At 38.7% G+C, this 18,653-nt stretch overlaps 1 protein-coding gene across 1 annotated transcript in view; it reads left to right on the top strand.

Moving 5' to 3' along the window:
- Nucleotides 1-18,653, top strand: part of LDAH (lipid droplet associated hydrolase) — a 113,042-nt gene that overhangs the window by 71,416 nt on the left and 22,973 nt on the right. Inside the window, exon 5 of the mRNA XM_026044875.1 lies at nucleotides 5,917-6,157. Within this exon, the coding sequence (XP_025900660.1) occupies nucleotides 5,917-6,157 (241 nt within the window). The remainder of the gene's footprint in view (nucleotides 1-5,916; nucleotides 6,158-18,653) is intronic.

Here is an 18,653-nt window from a genome sequence, read left to right on the forward strand (position 1 = left end):
GCTCTGCCCTCATCTATCCAGCTAGATATTCCTTCGTAGAAGGTGATCAGGTTAGTCAAGCAGGATTTCCCCTTGGTGAATCCATTATTCCCAATTATTCCCAAATTATTAAATATTCCCAAATTATTCCCAAAATATTCCCAAATTATGAAAATTTGAATGCCCTCTCCTAAAGTGGAGCTGGCAAATGTGATACTGGTAATGGCACTCAAAAGTTCGCTTTTTCTAGGGAGTGAGGATTCCTTGAGTCCATCAGAAGAGAAYGAGGTGTCTCTTTTACAGTTTTAACTACATACACACAGAGAACTGCTTAGACCAGCTACACTTAGTTGGGAAACAAATTATGCTCCGCAAGGAGCAAACTATGCTCCTCATATTCCAAGCATTTTCTTAGAAAATTCAAGCAAAATCTTTCATTCTGTCACTTAGTCATTCACACAGACTGTATATAACACAATCAGAGATCTGAAAGAAAAGGAATGGGAAAAAATGAAATGGAGCTGGTGCCAAAATGGAAATTCAGGTACTAACCAATAGAAAGTGCAGAAAACTTAAACTGAAAGTATGAAATCAAGTTCACTGCATGAAAAGGCCCCAGCCCCATGATAGCATCTTGGAAGGGCCTATGTGTGGTAATAGGAGGCTCTTTGGAAGCAAGCAGCTATGAGCCTCCATGGGACTTCACATTGGAAAAAACACAAAGTTTTCTAAAAAAGTTTGGTCATTTGCACATAGTAAGTTTTGTTTAAAGCTGAACGTGTTGCCACATAGTTGCTTTATGTCTTCTTACTTACAGATATTTGTGTGGACTCACTTAACTTTMTGAATTTTAGTTCATTCACCCATAAAGTAAGTACAGTAAGATTTCTCTGTGGACCTTAGATTTTATAAAGCACCTCAAAATTTTCCGTGAAGAGATTCTCTATTTACTGTGTTTGAGCTGTTTGCTCTCTTGCGGGTACAATGTTCAACAAAAAGCCAAAACACTCATTCAGGGTCACAGAAGATCCATATGGAAAAAAAGAAAAGGGAAAAAAAAAAACAAGGAAGTGCACATTTCCTATGGCATTCCTGCACACCAGCAATATAACATTTTTTTTGTAACTTRATGTTCTTTCTTTAGTCCTTTTCCTGTTACAAAATCTTTTGATTTTGCAGATTGAGTTGTGATAGGCAACTAACAGTACAGCAAACGAAATAAGTTCTCGCAGTGTACAGTTGAGGAGAAAAAGATTATAGACTTTAAAACATACTTCATTATTGATAGGTACTGTGTGCAGACAAAAAAAAACCCACAGAATTTTGGATTGTGTTTAGCATAGTGACAAGGCAAACAAACGGCAAGTCTAGAGAGTCTTGCTTTGGTGAGAGGAAAGCATAAGCAAATGCTGTTTTGTCACGTGCATTTCCTTGGAAAACTTCTCAGCACAGCTGTGTTAATAAACCAGGGTATACTTGCATGACCCTAGTTGTTTTGCCTGCAGGTTTCTGCATACTGAGTAAAAGAAACTGTGATTAATGTGGCACTCTATGTCAAGGGTAGACTGTAGATTACCATTAAGTGCATCATTATGTTATCTTTGAAAAATTTACTAGGTTTCACCTGACAGATAATGGCTTCTCCTCTGCCAACACAGCAGACAAATAATAAACTAGTATATGGGATGAACTAAAATATATCAATATAAGTGTTACTTTGACAGAAAAAGGGTGTTTGYTTTTCAGAGGTTTTTGAAGGAATCAGCAGTCTGTTTGAAAAGAGCTTCCTCATTCGTTTTCTTTCCAACCATGAGTTTTGAAATCATCTTCCCACATCCTGGTGGGGTTGATATGGATCTAGGATGAGTGTCTGCATGGATCTACATGGGAGTTTTAGAATTGTGCTTGGATACTTCTTTGCTTAACATGGGTCAGTGTAAGGGATTGGCTATAAAAAAGTAATAGATGGCTTCGTGCTTCTGCCAGCTGATTTGATCTCTGGAGCTCGTTGTGACGTGTGGCTTATGTAACTGGTATGGAATTCAGCTCTTACATGCTTTCTGGTGGCGTTTATTTTGTTAACCATTTGTACACATCAAATTATTAAGATCAGATTATTCCACAACAGGGAATGATTTCCAAAATACTTCCCACTCAAAAGTGGAGGTGACCCTTCAGCAGCCATTGACTCTATCTCTAGAGCAACCTTTTTGTTTCTCTTAGTAAAGGGTCAATATATACTAAGAGCAAGCCACAAGGTGCCACAGCTACTGTCCCTCATTTGACATGGTGATATAATTTCAAGAAATTATACCCAAGGTGCCTGAATTTCTTATCTGTAATCAAAACTTCTGATTTCAAAAGTTTTGAACTTCTGAAGTTCTCCTTGGCATCACAAGAGGTAACACTCTGAAGATCATGTCACCCTTTTGAAGGCTTCTTGTAGGTGGCAGCTGAGTTTGTACATGTGGTGTTATATCTTCAACGTTATCAGTCACTAAAACAAGTAGCAATACCCACACAAACGTCAAATTATAGCTGAAAACATTTTCAATTCTTCCCATGCAAGGCATTAGTCAACAGGAGTGGGTTTTTGCTTGATTTGATTTTCATACTTTTATGAGTTTGATGTATAAATTGTATAAACAAAAATCTTTTGCTAATGTGGTTGTGCTTAATAAATTGTGCAGTGATAAACAGTTTGTTATGAATTAAATTGGCTTTTTGTTTTTGTGTCTYTGTTTAATCAAAACAAAATATTTCAGCTGCTTCAACAAATCCAAAAACATGTTGAAATWGCAATTATCCTTTCAAGACTTGCACATACTCAGTTGTCACTATAGACCCTGCTTTGGGTGGGAGTGCCCTGAACTTTTTTGGAGATGATGATCTAAGTTTCTCCTCTGGATTCCATWAGGGAAAATGTATGAATCTAAAAGAAAATGTTCTATATTCTAATCTGTTCTAATAGGGCAGTTACCTAAATGTGGGTCTTTTAGCCAATGCCACAAGTGCCCAGCTCTACAGTGTGAAAAAATCTCCAYGTGAGATTTTTTTCCTGATTTACAAGTGTATGGTGGAATTTCAGATGTTTGTCCTAGTGGAGAGAAGTGGAGGAAAGAAGGTATCCTCTGTGATAGCTGTTAGTTTTCATACTGCCATTGTATTTGATTAAGCTGGATAGAAAGCTAGATAGAAAGCCAAGCAATATATGCATTCCTTATATATATGTAGTTTGCAGGAGGCATTTGTTTATTCTTTAGTATTTATATGAAGCAGTGATCACATGGAGTCCTAACATTTATAGTGCCTAAACAAAGCTCCTTGCCCAATGCAATGCTTCCAGGGAATGGGCATTTCGTATTGTTTGCTTTCAGGACCTACTCTTTCTCTTAACTAAGTAGTTTTTCTTCTCTCTGCCTTGTAAAATTTATTGTGAGGATCATAAATAACTGAAGTCAATGAACTGATAGCTCTAGACACTAAAGTACATAAACAGTGACAACTGAAACCCTTMAAGGTTCCCACACCTCCCAGATAGTGTCTTCATTGAAGGCAGAAATGGTAAAATATATTTGGGGTGGAGGCCAGTTTCTTCTTTGTGTACAAGTCCAGCATCCTGCTAATCTTTTTGGTATTTTGTAACCACTTGAGGTGCCCTGAGACCAGAACTGTGTTATGTGAGGAGCATGCAAATAATACTCATTCTTTGTTGTTATGAGAGTCCTAAAATATTAAAATGTGAAAGACTGTGTCCTGTTCCAGTAGCCATTCAGTTCTTGAACCCCATGTAATTTAAAAAGTTAAAGATTTATGATGGAAATGCAAGACACTGCCCTTGTGACAAAGTAAGAGAGAAAGTACACCTTATACATTGAACTTTAATTGCAAAGGTATGTATCATCTTAAGTGTTGAAATCTAAGGATGTTAGTTACATAACTGTGAAATTTCTTTAAAAAATGACTATTTTACAAGTACTGGTAGTTGTCATGACAGTTCACTATAATGTAAGCATATTCATGCTGTTTTTTATCACATTGAAATTTAGCACAGAAAAAGTGGTAAGACCTGAAACACTCAGGCAATCATTAGCACAGGCCAAGTTTACCTGAAGTAGATTCATCAGCCAACATTCAGAAATCCACAATTCCTCTTAAAATCTCTGCAACTAGTGTTTCTATCTTGCCATCTCTCTGCCCTCCTGCATGTTAAACTAATAAACATCAGTAGGCTTTGAATTAGGAGTAATACAGGTGAATCTGAATATGACCTTTTGGGGGTTTGACTGACTGTTATCACAAGAGATTTCTATCAGAAAGTGTTGGAAGGACTTTCATACACAAAGGAGTGATTAGCTTTTATTACTTAATATATACAGTGGCATTCATAATGGTAGCAATGTCTGGTGCTTTATAATATGTAATGTTGTCTGTCTTCAAACAGTGGTTTTTAAATATTTCTGTAAGTTGTGGCCTGAATACATTTCTCGATCATCAAAGTGATTTCAACTAATATATATTGCATTTAGGTGAGACTTTGACGTGCAACAAGCCAGAAAATATTGACTGATGATAGGTATTTAAATCTCATTGATTTCCTTTGTTATACCCGTGTATTTCCAGTTCACTTGTTTCAAAGCATAAATATGACATACTACTTTAATGAACATGTGTATCATTCTACTAAAATACTTAAAATCTGCTCTATCCATAGTGGTATTGCAAAGAAGTGAAACTACATCTTTAAGCAATTCTGCCGGCAAACACACATTTCAGAATCCTGGCTCTGCAATCCAGCAGTAAACTAAAAAATAGTTGCTGAATGTTKGAAAAATGTGTTTTACATTTCTCTTTTATTGTCTGCAAGAGATTAAGTGAAGAAATTAAACAAAATTACCCTCCATTTTACCACTATCTTTTAAACTTGTGTGCCATTTTTTTTTTTTTTAATGCAGGAATGCAAGGGACATTAAAACAGCTTTCTTGGTTTGTCCTTCTTTTGCCTTCAAGGTTTAGCAACTTCCCCCAGTGGTTAGTGCAGCTCTCCAAGCAACTAATCCTGTATCTATAAACTGTAATGTCAAAGGATTAATGTGTGCCTGGGAACGCAGGTCAAATCTGCTTTAGATCACAAGAGTTTGAGTTCAGCTCCTAGCTGAAATATCACAAAACTACCATATAATTTAGGAGAAGTCCTGCATTCCTATACTTCAGCTGGTGGTTGCCTTTAATAAAAAGAGGCCCAAGACTGATTGCGAATGAATTTTTCTTTGTCTAAAGTCAAAGTCATATCAGCTGGAAAGCGGAGAAATTTCTTAAAATAGTTCTGTCGCTGATATAAATAGCACTTTTAAAATATTGCAGAAATATTGCAGTACAGCAAGTTACTGATATTTCCTGAATTTCTTCTGTGGGCTACATTATAATGCCCGGAGCTCATAAGCACCTGGTCCTGGCATGCCTGGTTTTCACCTGTGTACCCAGTGGAGCTACATTCAGATGCAGGACATTTGCTTGCTGACTCTCACTTGCTAACAAAGACAATTATTTATAATTTTTTAAAAAGAATATATTAATCTAATTTAGATAAAATGCTGAAKAATGTGTGCAGTAAGCAGCAACTAATAACTGTGTCTTTTTACTTTATGCTGAGTTGTCAACAGATGATAGCAATTTGCGCCTAATGATCCGCAAATGTAAAAGCCGGGATCTGTGTCTCATGCTTCACTTTCCCAGTCCCTGCAGGATGGGAGAAATGTGGTGACATTCCTGCGCACTGCCCTCTGGTGGGATCCCAGCTCCGAGTCCYGGAGCGCGCGCTGCTGGGCATCCCTTTCCCAACCTGGTGCCGGGCTCGCAGAGCTCAATGTTTCCTTRCCAGCTTCTTACTGCCTCCCTCTTTTACTAAATAAAGCGACTGTTCTCGTGGCCTCGCAGGTTCTGCGCTCGGTGCTGCTCTTCCCAACCATCGAGCGGATGGCTCAGTCACCCCAAGGAAAGCTCATGACGCCCTTGCTCTGCAAGCTCCGCTACGTTCTCTACATGCCCGTCTACCTGCTGTCCTTCCTGCCGGAGGGAGTCAAGGCTTCCCTGGTGCGCTTTGCCCTGCGAGGAATGAAATCCTGTGATGAGTCCTCCATAACCACCTCAGTAAATCTCTTCAGTGTGGATTGCATTGGTGAGAGCTTTTTATTTTTATCATTATCGTTATCATTATCGTTAGACCAACTTCAGTATTTTTCATTTGCTAAAGGTTGATGTCATTTTGKAGATGAAATCTTAATACTAAAGCATGGATGCATTCCTAAGGAGAACAGGTCTAGTGTTTTCTCAAACACTAGGCATAGAAAAAGTTAAAAATCAGTCAATCTCATTAAAAAAAAAAAAAAAAGTCTTAATGGGAAAATAACAGCTAAAATATTTTTTCTGAAGAGTATATRTTTGTTAGCAAAACTCTGACCTGTAGTGCTAATGGTGATTCACGTGATTTACAGTCTAATTTGTGTCACTCAGGTTTGTTTACTTTTTGCATTTCAGTCGTATTGGATAATGGAAATGCATCACTTMTTAGTTTTACAGAGCATTCTTCACATCTTTTTCATTTGTCTTTCTTTATATGATTCAGCCAGCTGTATAGATTTTGTAAGACTGGAATTGGATTTGAATACTGATAAATTTAGAAAAGGGCYGGCTGCCTACAGAGGCAAATAGATGGTCCCTTATGCACAGAAGAACCTTCAGTATCTCTTTGGGCATACGAAGAAAAGCAGAAGATTGAAGCTCTTCCAGTGCTACGTCATACTACTGTATGCTCATTTTGCACACAGCTTCAAGAGAGGGAACAATTTCAGATTAATTATACTAGATTTGAAAGGAAAACCAGAACAGGCATTGTTCCTATAGGATTTGACTAAGTTAGCAGTCAAGAACAGTGTGGAATACAAAATTCATATGCTAGCACAGTGATAACAACAAGAAAGAAGTCTCAATTGCACTAAAAGAGGTAAAAACACATTCCTGGGTTTCCAGTTGTGTTCTACCTTCTCTCAGGTAATTCTTCCTGCCCATTATCCAGGCAGGTTTGCCACAGTAGCTCTGTGACTGCAAGGACTTCAGCTTCGGGGCATGTCTGTGAATGTGTTGGCCCATATAGGAGACTCATTTGTAGGACTGCAGAGACTGTAGGCAAGATGGACAGCAAGCATTTTTATTGTCAGACCTAGACAGTTCTTTGTGTATTGTACAAACTCAACATAATACTGCTTTTTTTTTTTCATTGCAGTATTCTATACACAGACAAATCAGGTTCCTCGATAATTTAAACAATTAATACAAATCATATTGTCTGCTGCTTGAGTTCCTATTGACTTGTTGTCATTTTTGGATACTATGTACTATTTTCTTCTTATTGTGATGAAAACATCCATAGAGTCACCCGTACTTTGACAGTTTTGTCTTAGAGAAGGTTATGGTTATGTGAAGATTTGCAAGGTCACATCTGTACCACACAGATAAGCTCTTACTTCTCAAAAGAGGTTAACCACATCCTGGCCTGTACTGGAAATGGTCTTTGGCCTGGATCACAACAATGCCAGGAATGCTTCAGCACATGGATTGCGTGTACCCAAGTCTTCAACCTGTTCTTGTAGTCCCCTGGTGTAGATACATTTTTTTTTTTTGCCTGTGTGTCAGCCTGTCGTAATTTTTGTGTGCACCAGTGTCTGTCCTGTGGCTAAGATGTAAAACTGAAGCAAGAAACCAGGCTGTAGCATCTTGTGTGATGTGATCTCTGTCTACATTCAGTTTATTGACTAAATTCATTATACAAGAATGAAAATCTCTGTGAGTCTGTCTTGTAAAACTTTCATCAGTAGGGCTTACTGGTTCCTTTGGGCTTGTAATATCATCTGGCTTGAGCAGAATTCTTCTTTGGTTTCATCTTTGGAAACTGGTGATATTTTACAGCCCCAGTGACTCAGGACCACATGCATGGATTAATAATCTTACAGCTTTCCGGATATTGCCTGTTAACCTTCTTTTCTATTCTTTGTAGACAATAGAAAATGTAGCCATTCAGCAAAAGTTTCTAAATCTAGCACGGCAACAGAGGCTGTTTTATGGAAYTGCTCATCTGTGAGTTAGAGGAGCCTCTGAGTTTGTGATAAATATAGTTCTGGTGGATTTCTTGTCCTATAATAAACTGCTAGCTATGGATCAGAAATGTTGAGCAAAGAAGTTGTTCTTCCTCTCCAGGAAGGTTGCATGTCAACTCATTAAAAATACACGTATTGCCTTTGGCATGTACATCTGTTGCATTACTGTAATTGTAATAAAAGCTGTGATTAAGGGCAGAAAGGATGGTAAAAGTTTCCTTAAAACTAACACGTCCGTTAAAACAGATCAACCTGCCAGGGATTTGTTACCACATCCAAAGCTTAGTCACAACAATATGTTTTCTCTCCATTGAAAGGAAATGAGATTTGAAAACTTAATTATAATGAATCTGTAAGACATCGTGTTATTCCCATTGAAATCAACAAGCTGTGCTCAGTGGGAGCAGAATCAGGCCCTTAATGAGGAGAATCAGTCAGAGAGGTTAGTGTGCTGTGCTGGAAGAGTTGTACTCTGTCCCACTTCAAATTTTGTTTGTTCCTGCTAATTACCCAAAATAATTTTTCTATTGTCTTAACATTGTAAGTGCTGCTTCGTGGTAGCCCCAGTCAAGCAGCAGAACCTGTTGTGGTGACATTGTCCTAAAAGGTCACAATATGAAATCCTGTCCCTGAGGGGAAGTAATGCAGAAGTCTGAAGAGGAGCAGCAAGGACTAAAGAAAACTGAGGATGCAGAAGATCAGGGATTGCAGGAAGACTTCTTTTTTTTTTTTTTCTTTTTAAGAAAAGAAGTGATCTGAATAGGATTTCATTACCTGGTTTGACTTATAGTAAAAGTATTACAGATAGCAAACTGGTATTTTGATACTCATGAATCTATGAGATGAATAGATAGCCAAATGAGACATTAGTGGCCTTGAATTGTCTTAAACACAGTCATTCTGTTTATTCAGGCCATCGAGAAAAAGATATTTGCATCTAGTACAATAATGGTTATAAAAAACSTGTATAGTTCTTCAGTACATGAATACTTTGGCACTCCAGCATGTTGAAATCTGTAAACATTTCTTCAATGACCGATGCCAGGAGCAACCTTACAGTGACAGTAAACCATTCCATCTACATGGGACAGGATTTATTGTCCACCAGTTTGACTGGCAAACTTCCTCCATTTGTTTCTGTAAAATTTCCACAAAAGCACAGACATTACATAATAGTGAAACACCGCAAGGCTTTTTCGAGAGGCAGGCTCATGGGTCAGAGGTTAAYGTCTGGATGACAGTGAAGATACAGATAAGCACAATAGCAAGAAAAACCTCCAACTGGCCCAACTGCGGCCATCCTTTGTGGTCTTGAACCTGTGACTTCCCTTGAGGAATCTCCCTGTTTGTTTAACCTCTTCACAGAGCAGGGGACTGCTGAGGTCTTGCGGGGCCGGTGGAGGTCTGTGCTACAGAATGTAGACAGGTTGGGAAAGGGAGAAGTCAAACACTGCAGAAAGAGGGTTTCAGATGTGTTTAAAACATTATACAGCTCAAAACTAGAGACAGTAGACTTCTTTATATTTTAAGAGTCCAAGAGATGTTATAAGAAAACAAGGACATAAGACTGAACTTCAGAACCTGGATTCAGATTTTGTCTTGTTCTGATTGTGGAGGCATTTGAGTTCCGTGTTTAGATTTCACTCATTTTGCACAAAAAAAAAAAAAAGGTATGAAGACTATTTTAGGCATTCTACTTTGGTGCCTAAGTTAGTAGTTATATACAGTCCACAACACTGCATAGGTCCAAATGAGGTATTGAGGACTATTTTCCAGCTGTAGCTACCTCTCTCTGTTGACTGTATGTGATGTCAGACTTAATGCCTGGAGTGACAGAGGGAAATAGCTCCATCATAGAAACAAAAATCAGAAGTCTGAATTAGCATTTGGGAAACTGATTTGTATTAGCAGTTGCTGAAACTTATTCTTCCAGCATCTGCTGCCCACTATGAAGATGGACCATAAAGTTTTGAGTTAACTAAGTTATTTTAAAATTTTGTCTCCAGGGAGACAACTGAAAAATTTCATCTATGTTTGAATTTTTCCAACCTTGGGAGTTGTCATGTCCTGAGATGTCTTTCTGTTCCAGTTCTCTCTCCTTGAACAAAGAGATATTAAATATGACATGATGGGTGGTCTTCATCTGACCGCATGCAGACATCATACTATCCAAATTGTTGGCATCTAAAGCAGGTCAGATGAATCACACTCTGCAGATGACTGTTTCTCTCTCCTGACCACAAAGGGAGCCTATCTTTACTAGATATCTAAAATTAGTGGAGTTAAATCCCACTGTGTTTATCTACTGGCAGCTCATTCTGCTCCAGACATCAGAAAGCAATTTGAACCTGAATTGTCCATGTAGTCTTGATGCTTGCTGCTAGAACAACCAGAATGTCCTGTGCTTGGAGTGAATTACAATTTACAACTGCTGGTTTCTATAGATTCGCCTGTCCCTTGTTTCCTATTTATTTGAAAATTCATTTCACATCTCCCCTTCTGTTTCCTGATGAGAAAGATGGGAAATTGGTAGGAGTTCCTTTTTGGAACTAACATGCTGTAGACATAACCATAATGCTCATTTTAGGACAGTGCACGGTGTTGTTTCTATGGCATCCAAGAGCTGCCCCTCAAATTTGACTGATATTTTTCAGAATTTAGTTTTTCTTTTTAATATTAAGCAATCCATAAAGAAATCTATCTGAAGTGGTGAAGTAAGTGTGCTTTGCCCTCCTGAAGAATACTTTAGGAAGTCATATAACCACATAGCTAAAATTTAGTTTACTTTTGTTGGTTTATTTTGAAATTAACATSGTGTTCCTTTCTTTCACTGAATTAAAATCTACCTCCAAACAGTAAGTTACGAAGAGCATCTCTAATTTCGGCACATAAGATAAAGCTCTTTCCATATTAGTTGCATGAAAGAGAAGCCCTCCATTAATGCATCTCACGTTAAAGAGACATGGCAAATTATATTATAACAATATAAACAACTTTCAAATTGATGAGGGAACTGTGCTTTTTGTTTAGTGTTAGTTTCTGCAATATTATATCAGTTTATTTGCTTGTATTAGATCACTCCATTAGTCCAGCTCCAGGTCATACTGGTTCAAGCACTATATTAACTCAGTTTTAACAAAGAACTTACTATTCAAGACTAGCAGTGAGGAGAGGGTACAGAAATTACAGGCATAGAACATAGCAGAACTGTACGTAGAAGATCCCAGAGCAAGAGTTTGTCTACTGAAACTGTTCAATGAAGAGTTTAGCCTTATATAATGTGTTTTAGGCAGGAGCACCTTCCACAAAACATGTTGGTTAGACAGGCTGAAGTACAGATAGAGCATTTTTAAGTAGGGACAGAAGCTGATACCACAGAGGATTTCAAGTCCTGTTTTGCAAAACTATAACTACATTTTTCATAGAGCACGTGGGAATAAAAGCTACCCTCCTTCTCCTGGACAGCTCTGCAGTCCCTTGAACCTAGACTAGTAATTTTTCAAACTGATTTTTGAACCTCAATCAAATCGAAGCTCTGGAAATTAAAGTAGACTTGCTTTATTTCTTCTGATAAGTATTCTGTTTTAAAAAACATCAGGATTATATGCAGAAACTAAACTAACAGACTAAACAGGACATGATGCTGGACAAAATGGTCCAGCATCAAATCTCCCTCCCTATCACCAACTTCTACTACTTCTCACTAGCATCTAACAAATTTTTGAAATCTTAAAATCATGGAAATTCTACAGCTGTCTTTTGCAAGCTGATTTTTGCTYATGTGCAAACTTGTTACTGCCAGATACTGCCAGCAATGCCAGGTAGCCTACTGGTGGGCCTGGCTGTGCTGAGTCACGGAATCACAGAATGGTTGAGAATGGAAGGTCTCTCTAGAGATCATCTAGTCCAACCTTCCTGCTCCAGCAGGCACACCTAGAGCATGTGGCACAGGGCAGCATCCAGGCGGGCTTTGAAGACCTCCAGAGAAGGGGACTCCACAAYCTCCCTGGGCAGCCTCTTCCAGGGCTCTGCCACCCTCACAGGAGAGAAGTTCTTCCTCACATGGAGATGGAACTGCCTGTGTTGCAACTTACACCCATTACCCCTTGTCCTGTCACTGGCCACCACTGAGAAGAGCTTGTCCCCTTCCTCCTTACATTCTGCCCTCAGATACTTAGACATGTTGATCAGATCCCTTATCAGTCTTCTCTGGGCATACTGACTCTAAGCCGAGCTCACTTAGTCTTTTTTCATAAAATAGGTGCTCAGATCACTTAATCTTCTTTGTCGCTCTGCGTTGGACCCGCTCTAGGAGCTCCACATCCCTCTTATACTGGAGAGCCCAGAACTGCATCCAATACTCCAGATGTAGCCTCACCAGAGCTGAGGAGAGGGACAGGATCCCCTCCCTTGACTGCTGGCAACACTTGTCCTGATTTAGGTCAGGACCCCATTGGCCTTCTTGGCCACGAGGGCACACTGCTCACTCATGGTTAACTTGATGTCAACCAGGACTCCCAGGTCCCTCTCCATGGAGCTGGTCTCCAGCAGGTCGASCCCTAATCTGTACTGGTGCCTGGGGTTATTCCTCCCCAGGTGCAGGACCCTGCACTTGTCCTTATTGAACCTCATGAGGTTCCTCTCTGCCCAACTCTCCAGCCTGTCCAGGTCCCTCTGGATGGCAGCACAGCCCTCCGGAGTGTTGGCCACTCCACCCAGCTTGGTGTCATCTGCAAACTTGCTCAGGGTGCATTCCGTGCCCTCGTCCAGGTCATTGATGAACAAATTGAACAGCACTGGGCCCAGYACTGACCCCTGGGGGACACCACTGGCCACAGGCCTCCAACTGGACTCRGCCCCATTTATCACCACCCTCTGAGCTCTGCCATCCAGCCATTTCGTAATCCACCTCMCTGTCCGCTCATGTAACACACACTTCCCGAACTTCCCCATGAGGATGTTATGGGAGACTAAAGCCTCGGTGAAACCCTGCTGAAGTCCTTGCCTGCTGCAGAGTTTTGCCACTTCAGACATTTTAAATGATGATGGCAATATATATTTCTGCGAAGTGTTTAAGAGAGTGTTTCCTTACCTGTGGAAACACACTAATATTTTATCCCTGCCTTGCAGGAAAAGGGGCCAAAGAATAACAGCCTTTAATATTTTCATGTTTCCCCAGCTACTGTTTATTTTCCTGTGTGATRCCTGACTAAAATGTTTATTTAATGTTGTCAGACAACTCACCTTACCAAGGCAGCACTTTAACTAATGGAAAAAAAACTTGTATCTGCTTTATTCTTTTTTTATTTTTTTTTTTCCGAATGAATTAGTTTTCCTTATTTAAGAGTAGGATGCTCACATTAAATTCCTGGAGGAAGGCAATGACATTTATATATTTATGTTCCTGTTTACTTTTCAAAGTCAATTTGCTTCATAATTGACCCCATTTCCAAGAGAAAGAAAGAAAAAGTTTAACAAGGGCTTTTATTACTTGCGAAACCTTTTACTTTCCTGTGAAAGCCTTGTGAAAATAATATTAATAATGTGGAAATTTCTCAATGAGTTTATTTCTCTTACTCTTTTTCTTTCTTGGGGAAAAACCCAACATAAAAGACTCCCATCATAAATATTACTCATAAGGCGTGAATGTTTTGATAGTGGAATTGCTAATCATTTCCATGAAATGTGAGGCACATTTGGGATTTGTTTGGAAGCGGGGGGAGGGATTTTTATTCACCTCCGCTGGGATTTCATCTCCAGGGATATGATTTACTCTCACAGACTTGCTATGAGTCGAATGATACATTGCAAATAGCATGAAAAAAAAGGAAGGAATAACATCCGCAAAGCAGAAAGGATGTGGAAAACAGGTACACGCCAGTTAAATGTTACCCGCTGCAGTTGCACCGCGGGAGCCAGTGTCARATGTAGTCATCTGCAGAGCGGGATTTTATTTACCCTGGGCCCACTACAAAGGCCGCTGAATTCAGATTAGCATCACACCTTCTGTCCAAGGGTGTCTGTCTCCACTCCCATAGGAAGTATCGGAAGTAGAGCTGGAGGCTCTGCCATGGCTTATAGTCAGTGATGGAGAACTTAACTTGATTCATCTAACTGCATTGTCAAACGAACATAGACCCTCTGCAAATATTTTTTTCCAGGCAGTTCCAGCAAAGCACTTAAGGAAGTGCTATAGCAATGCCTGTGGGTTGGCTGCAGGCATTTGTGTCTTGGAGTGAAGTTTTTGGAGAGTGATATTTAGAAAGGTGCTAACTAATGTAACCCCTATCATTCCATATGGCTAGAGGAGCATTATTCTGGGACATAATACCTGCACTCAGCTAAAATGGTATTTCAGCCTTTGCTTTGCTGCTGCTTCTTTCATGAAAATTTCCACTAATACTCATTTTTTTTCCAACTAACTCTTTAACCCAATCATATTGATATGGAGAAAAGCCCTATATAGTCTTTATGCTTCTGCAGAAGAAATGCTGACTTATCTTGAGCAAACTCAGTGGTAGAGGAGATTGYTCCATGCAATGGTCAAGTGTATTTGAAGTCAACATTGAAAACAGTGGTTTTGTGTTTAAGGAAATGGGATATAAAAAATAGCATTATAGYTGTAGGGAACCTAGGAATGGTTTCTGCAGTAGTGGATGAAGGGAAGTGTCAAGTTCACCTTTTGTGCCAATTAAATGTACTTTGCCTGTGAGGGAATTCACCCCAGTCAAAGGAGGGCATTGCTTTCTGTCAGGACTCCTCAAGCAATGGTCAGCTTTAGGCCCTAATCCAGAAAAGCACTTACGATGACTTCAATAAAGCTTAAACACTTGGCCAGACTAGCACATTAATTTACATCAGAGCTCAGKCAGGAACTGTGATGCAGAGATGCTGAATCACTGCACATACTACCCATCTCAGCAAGTCCCCCTCGATCTGAGCACCACCTCCATCATGACAGACCCTTCCACCCACTCCACTCAAAAAAGAGAGCAGATCCTTTGCACTACCAAAACCCTGGACCCAGCGGAACTCCCATCATCATGGCCAACTGCCAGGGAACGTGAAAGTGTAAACCAGAGATGAATTTCTCCAGCTAAGGTCTACCTCTAAGGTCATTTGAAGATAATGGAGTTACTCCTGAGTAACTTATGGCAGGATTAAGTCCATGGACATTTCAGTTTCCAKTATATACCCACTTCACCTTGGCATGCTTCAACATAAGGTAAAGTAGTCTTATTCACTCTTCTCAACAAAGCATGTGTTGTTCATAACGCACCTACAAATAGCTATGGAACAACTTTGTATTTTTGCCTTCAGTCCCTACTATGCGTTTTGAAGTGGAGACGACTAATTTTCATATATAGTTCTCATCTTGATGAAACCAACAAGATTGGAGAAGTCCATCATAACAAATGCAGCTATTACTGCCTATTTGCAGTGACAATTATTGTATATTAATGTAATGTATTTTCATTCTTATTTCAGATCTGGAAGCAGAACCCAAAGTCAATGTCCCATCTTATAAACCCCTAAACATCAACATTTTTACTAGTGTGTATGTGCRTGTGTGTAGCCACATGTTCCTACTTTTGTCATCCATGCTTCTAAACAGTTCCTTCTGTTTGATGTTTTAAACAATAAGTAAGAAGATATTTCCAAAACTGCTGTTGGCAATTATTACCAATAGAAAATGTATTTTTCCCCATAGGAGATTACTCTGCTGTTTGGTATTATTACTTTTTACCACTGTGTTCTAAGTGTTTCTGAGGAATGACAGTGATTGCTTCCTCAAGGGCAAAGGATAAACTGGAAAAGCAACTTGTACACTCCTCTGAAGAACCTTACAATAAGATGGGCAACTTACCAGGAAGAAAATGAGATGATAGTAGATTCCCTGAGGAAAACACATTTTCAAAAACAAAATCTGCACTTTTCAGGGCAATTCAATTCAACCTGTGAACTTAAATGGGAAGGGATTCATYGTCTTGCAGTTCAAGTAATATGACTTTAGCAATGAGAGGACATTTGAAATAAAGTCATATTACAGAATGTTAAAGTACAGCTCTGCGGCTTGTGAGAATAGTAGTTTTTGGCAATAGTTTTCCCACTGAAATTATTTTCTTTTTCTTCCCCTCTACCCTCTCCTTGTGTTGTCCCAAAACRATGAGCAAAACCCTGTTTGCAGATCAGCAACTTGATGTTTCAGTCATGAATTTAGAAATAGATCGTAAAATATGGGGCAGAAAACAGATAGATGATAGATCGAACAACCTCTGACACATTGAAGCCAAACTCCTGACCTTTACACTCCCATACAGTACATCTAATTCTTGGTAACAACAACAACAAAAAAAGCAATCAGGCAGTCCATATGGACTTTTCCTTTTTATTACATTTACCCGCAAATTGTCAATTTACTTGTATATTGTCCAGCTTACCTTTAAGAAGGCCAGGAATGGGAAATAAAACTTGCCAAAGTTTTGCATATTTTAAAATACTTCTCAAGTATTTCATAATATCAGACTGTTGTGAAACTGTTCTGTTTCCAGCCAGATTTACTAAGCACTCTGGGAGTGGGAGACGAAGAATTTGTGCAGTTTCTGTGGGAATGCCTTGTATGACATAAGAAAGCATTATTGCAGGCTTTTGTCTCCATAGTACTGCCAGTACCTGACTAAATGTGTCCCCAGTCTTTACTGCAGTCCTTAACTAGCACAAGTAACACTCTAAAGTAATAGCTGCAATAGTAACTATTACACTAAAAGATGCAGATAGTCTACCAAAGCAGAGCATCAGAATTATCCTGGAAAAGTGCACTGTCAAGGTAAGACAGAAGGATGTATAGAAATAAACTACACAGAATGAGATACCCTGTGTTACAGTTAATAACAGAGGAATGCAGTTGTTTAAGCAGAATGAGATTGCTTACATTTGACAGATCATAAGACATGGTTATTAAAAGCACTCTGCTTCCTCATGAGAATATATCTAAGGATTCATCTATGCACGGAGATCAGATCACTGTCATTCACTGTCCACATGGGGGCTTTGGCCTCCTTAATGATGCAAAGATGATTAACGACAAAACATTTAGCAAAGAAAACTTGAAACTGAATTTGTAGGGAAAGACAGCAAAATCATCTCTGCAATTATAAGAATAAATGCCCTAGTGAAGAAATTAAAAATAAGGTAGACAGAAATTCATAATAGAGATCAGAGCATTAGTGGAAAAAAGCCAATAGATGAGCGAGATGAGGTATATGTAATGTAACATAAATGCATAAAATAGGGAAAACAAAGTGGTGTTGAAAGTCTTCGTAAATTACCAGATGGTTAGCTAATATGTTTAACAGGCATAGGTGGGACAACTCAMAAAACTACAATATCCATATGAAGGGTTATAACTTGTACAGAAAGGAAGGACAAAGMGAAAAGAGGTTGCATGGATTTTCTCTGACATTCAAATGTTAAAGGCTGAATATTATGTCTACCAAATCAGGACAGTTCAATTCATAAACTTTTTATGAGAAACTTCTGAGTCATCCAAAGTATAGAATTAGTTTGCTTGATGTTTGTTAAGGAAGGAATTGAGCAACATACAGACTTCCCAGGTCATTTTTGTAATGCATTGCCAACATTTTATGTTTGATATAGCAAATGGAGAAAAAAATTGGCAGACAGCAGTTTGATACAGAGAATCTGAAGATGTAATCTGAAGGAACATTGGATTAATATATGCATTTAAAAAGCTAGTTTTTGTGCTAAAAGAAATACTTTACATGTCTAAAGCATAAATCTCTCCATCTGGACTACTCCTCTTAAAATCCTTTTATATTCAATGCATCTACTTAGTTGACTACTTGAGAGTGAGATGAACGATATGGTTTCTGCAGACTGCAAAGGCAGAAAAATTCAGCTTTAGACATCTACATATAATAAGGTGGATCCCACAACAGAAACTAAGAAGTAATGGCCTCCAAAGATAAATAAATTACAGTTATTTAGACTAAAAGGAGGATAGTTGAAGGACATGGTAATAGTTTTCAAGAAATAGAGAATAATTTAGTCTACATGTCCATGGTAGGCAAGATAAAGTGTAATGAAGTAGATTGTATCAAAGCTGATTCAGATTAGAGTTTAGTTAATGATAAGAATGGAATTCTTCACAGGATTTCCTGGAAAGATGATGCAGCTTTCATCATTAGAGTAGAGATTCTTAAGAACAGGATGGCAAGCATTTGCTAAAAATTATACATTATCATTGACATTACTTAAGACAAAAAGATCATCAAAGATTATTTCCGGGCCTGTGATCCCATGCATTTTAATTAAAAATTCAAGAGTAAAATCCAGAATTTTGGAGTTTTTGTGCAGGACAATGTTACACAGCGAGAATCAAGCAAAAGAGATGAACACAGAATGCAATGCATAATGTTGGAGAAAAACAAAGTATGGACAAGAATGTCAGATAATTGTTCAAAGCAGATCTGGAATACAGAAAATGTCTGAATGCAGATT

The sequence above is a fragment of the Nothoprocta perdicaria genome, unplaced genomic scaffold, assembly GCF_003342845.1.
Source record: "Nothoprocta perdicaria isolate Ctin4 unplaced genomic scaffold, notPer1 scaffold_39, whole genome shotgun sequence".
Lineage (NCBI taxonomy): Eukaryota > Metazoa > Chordata > Aves > Tinamiformes > Tinamidae > Nothoprocta > Nothoprocta perdicaria.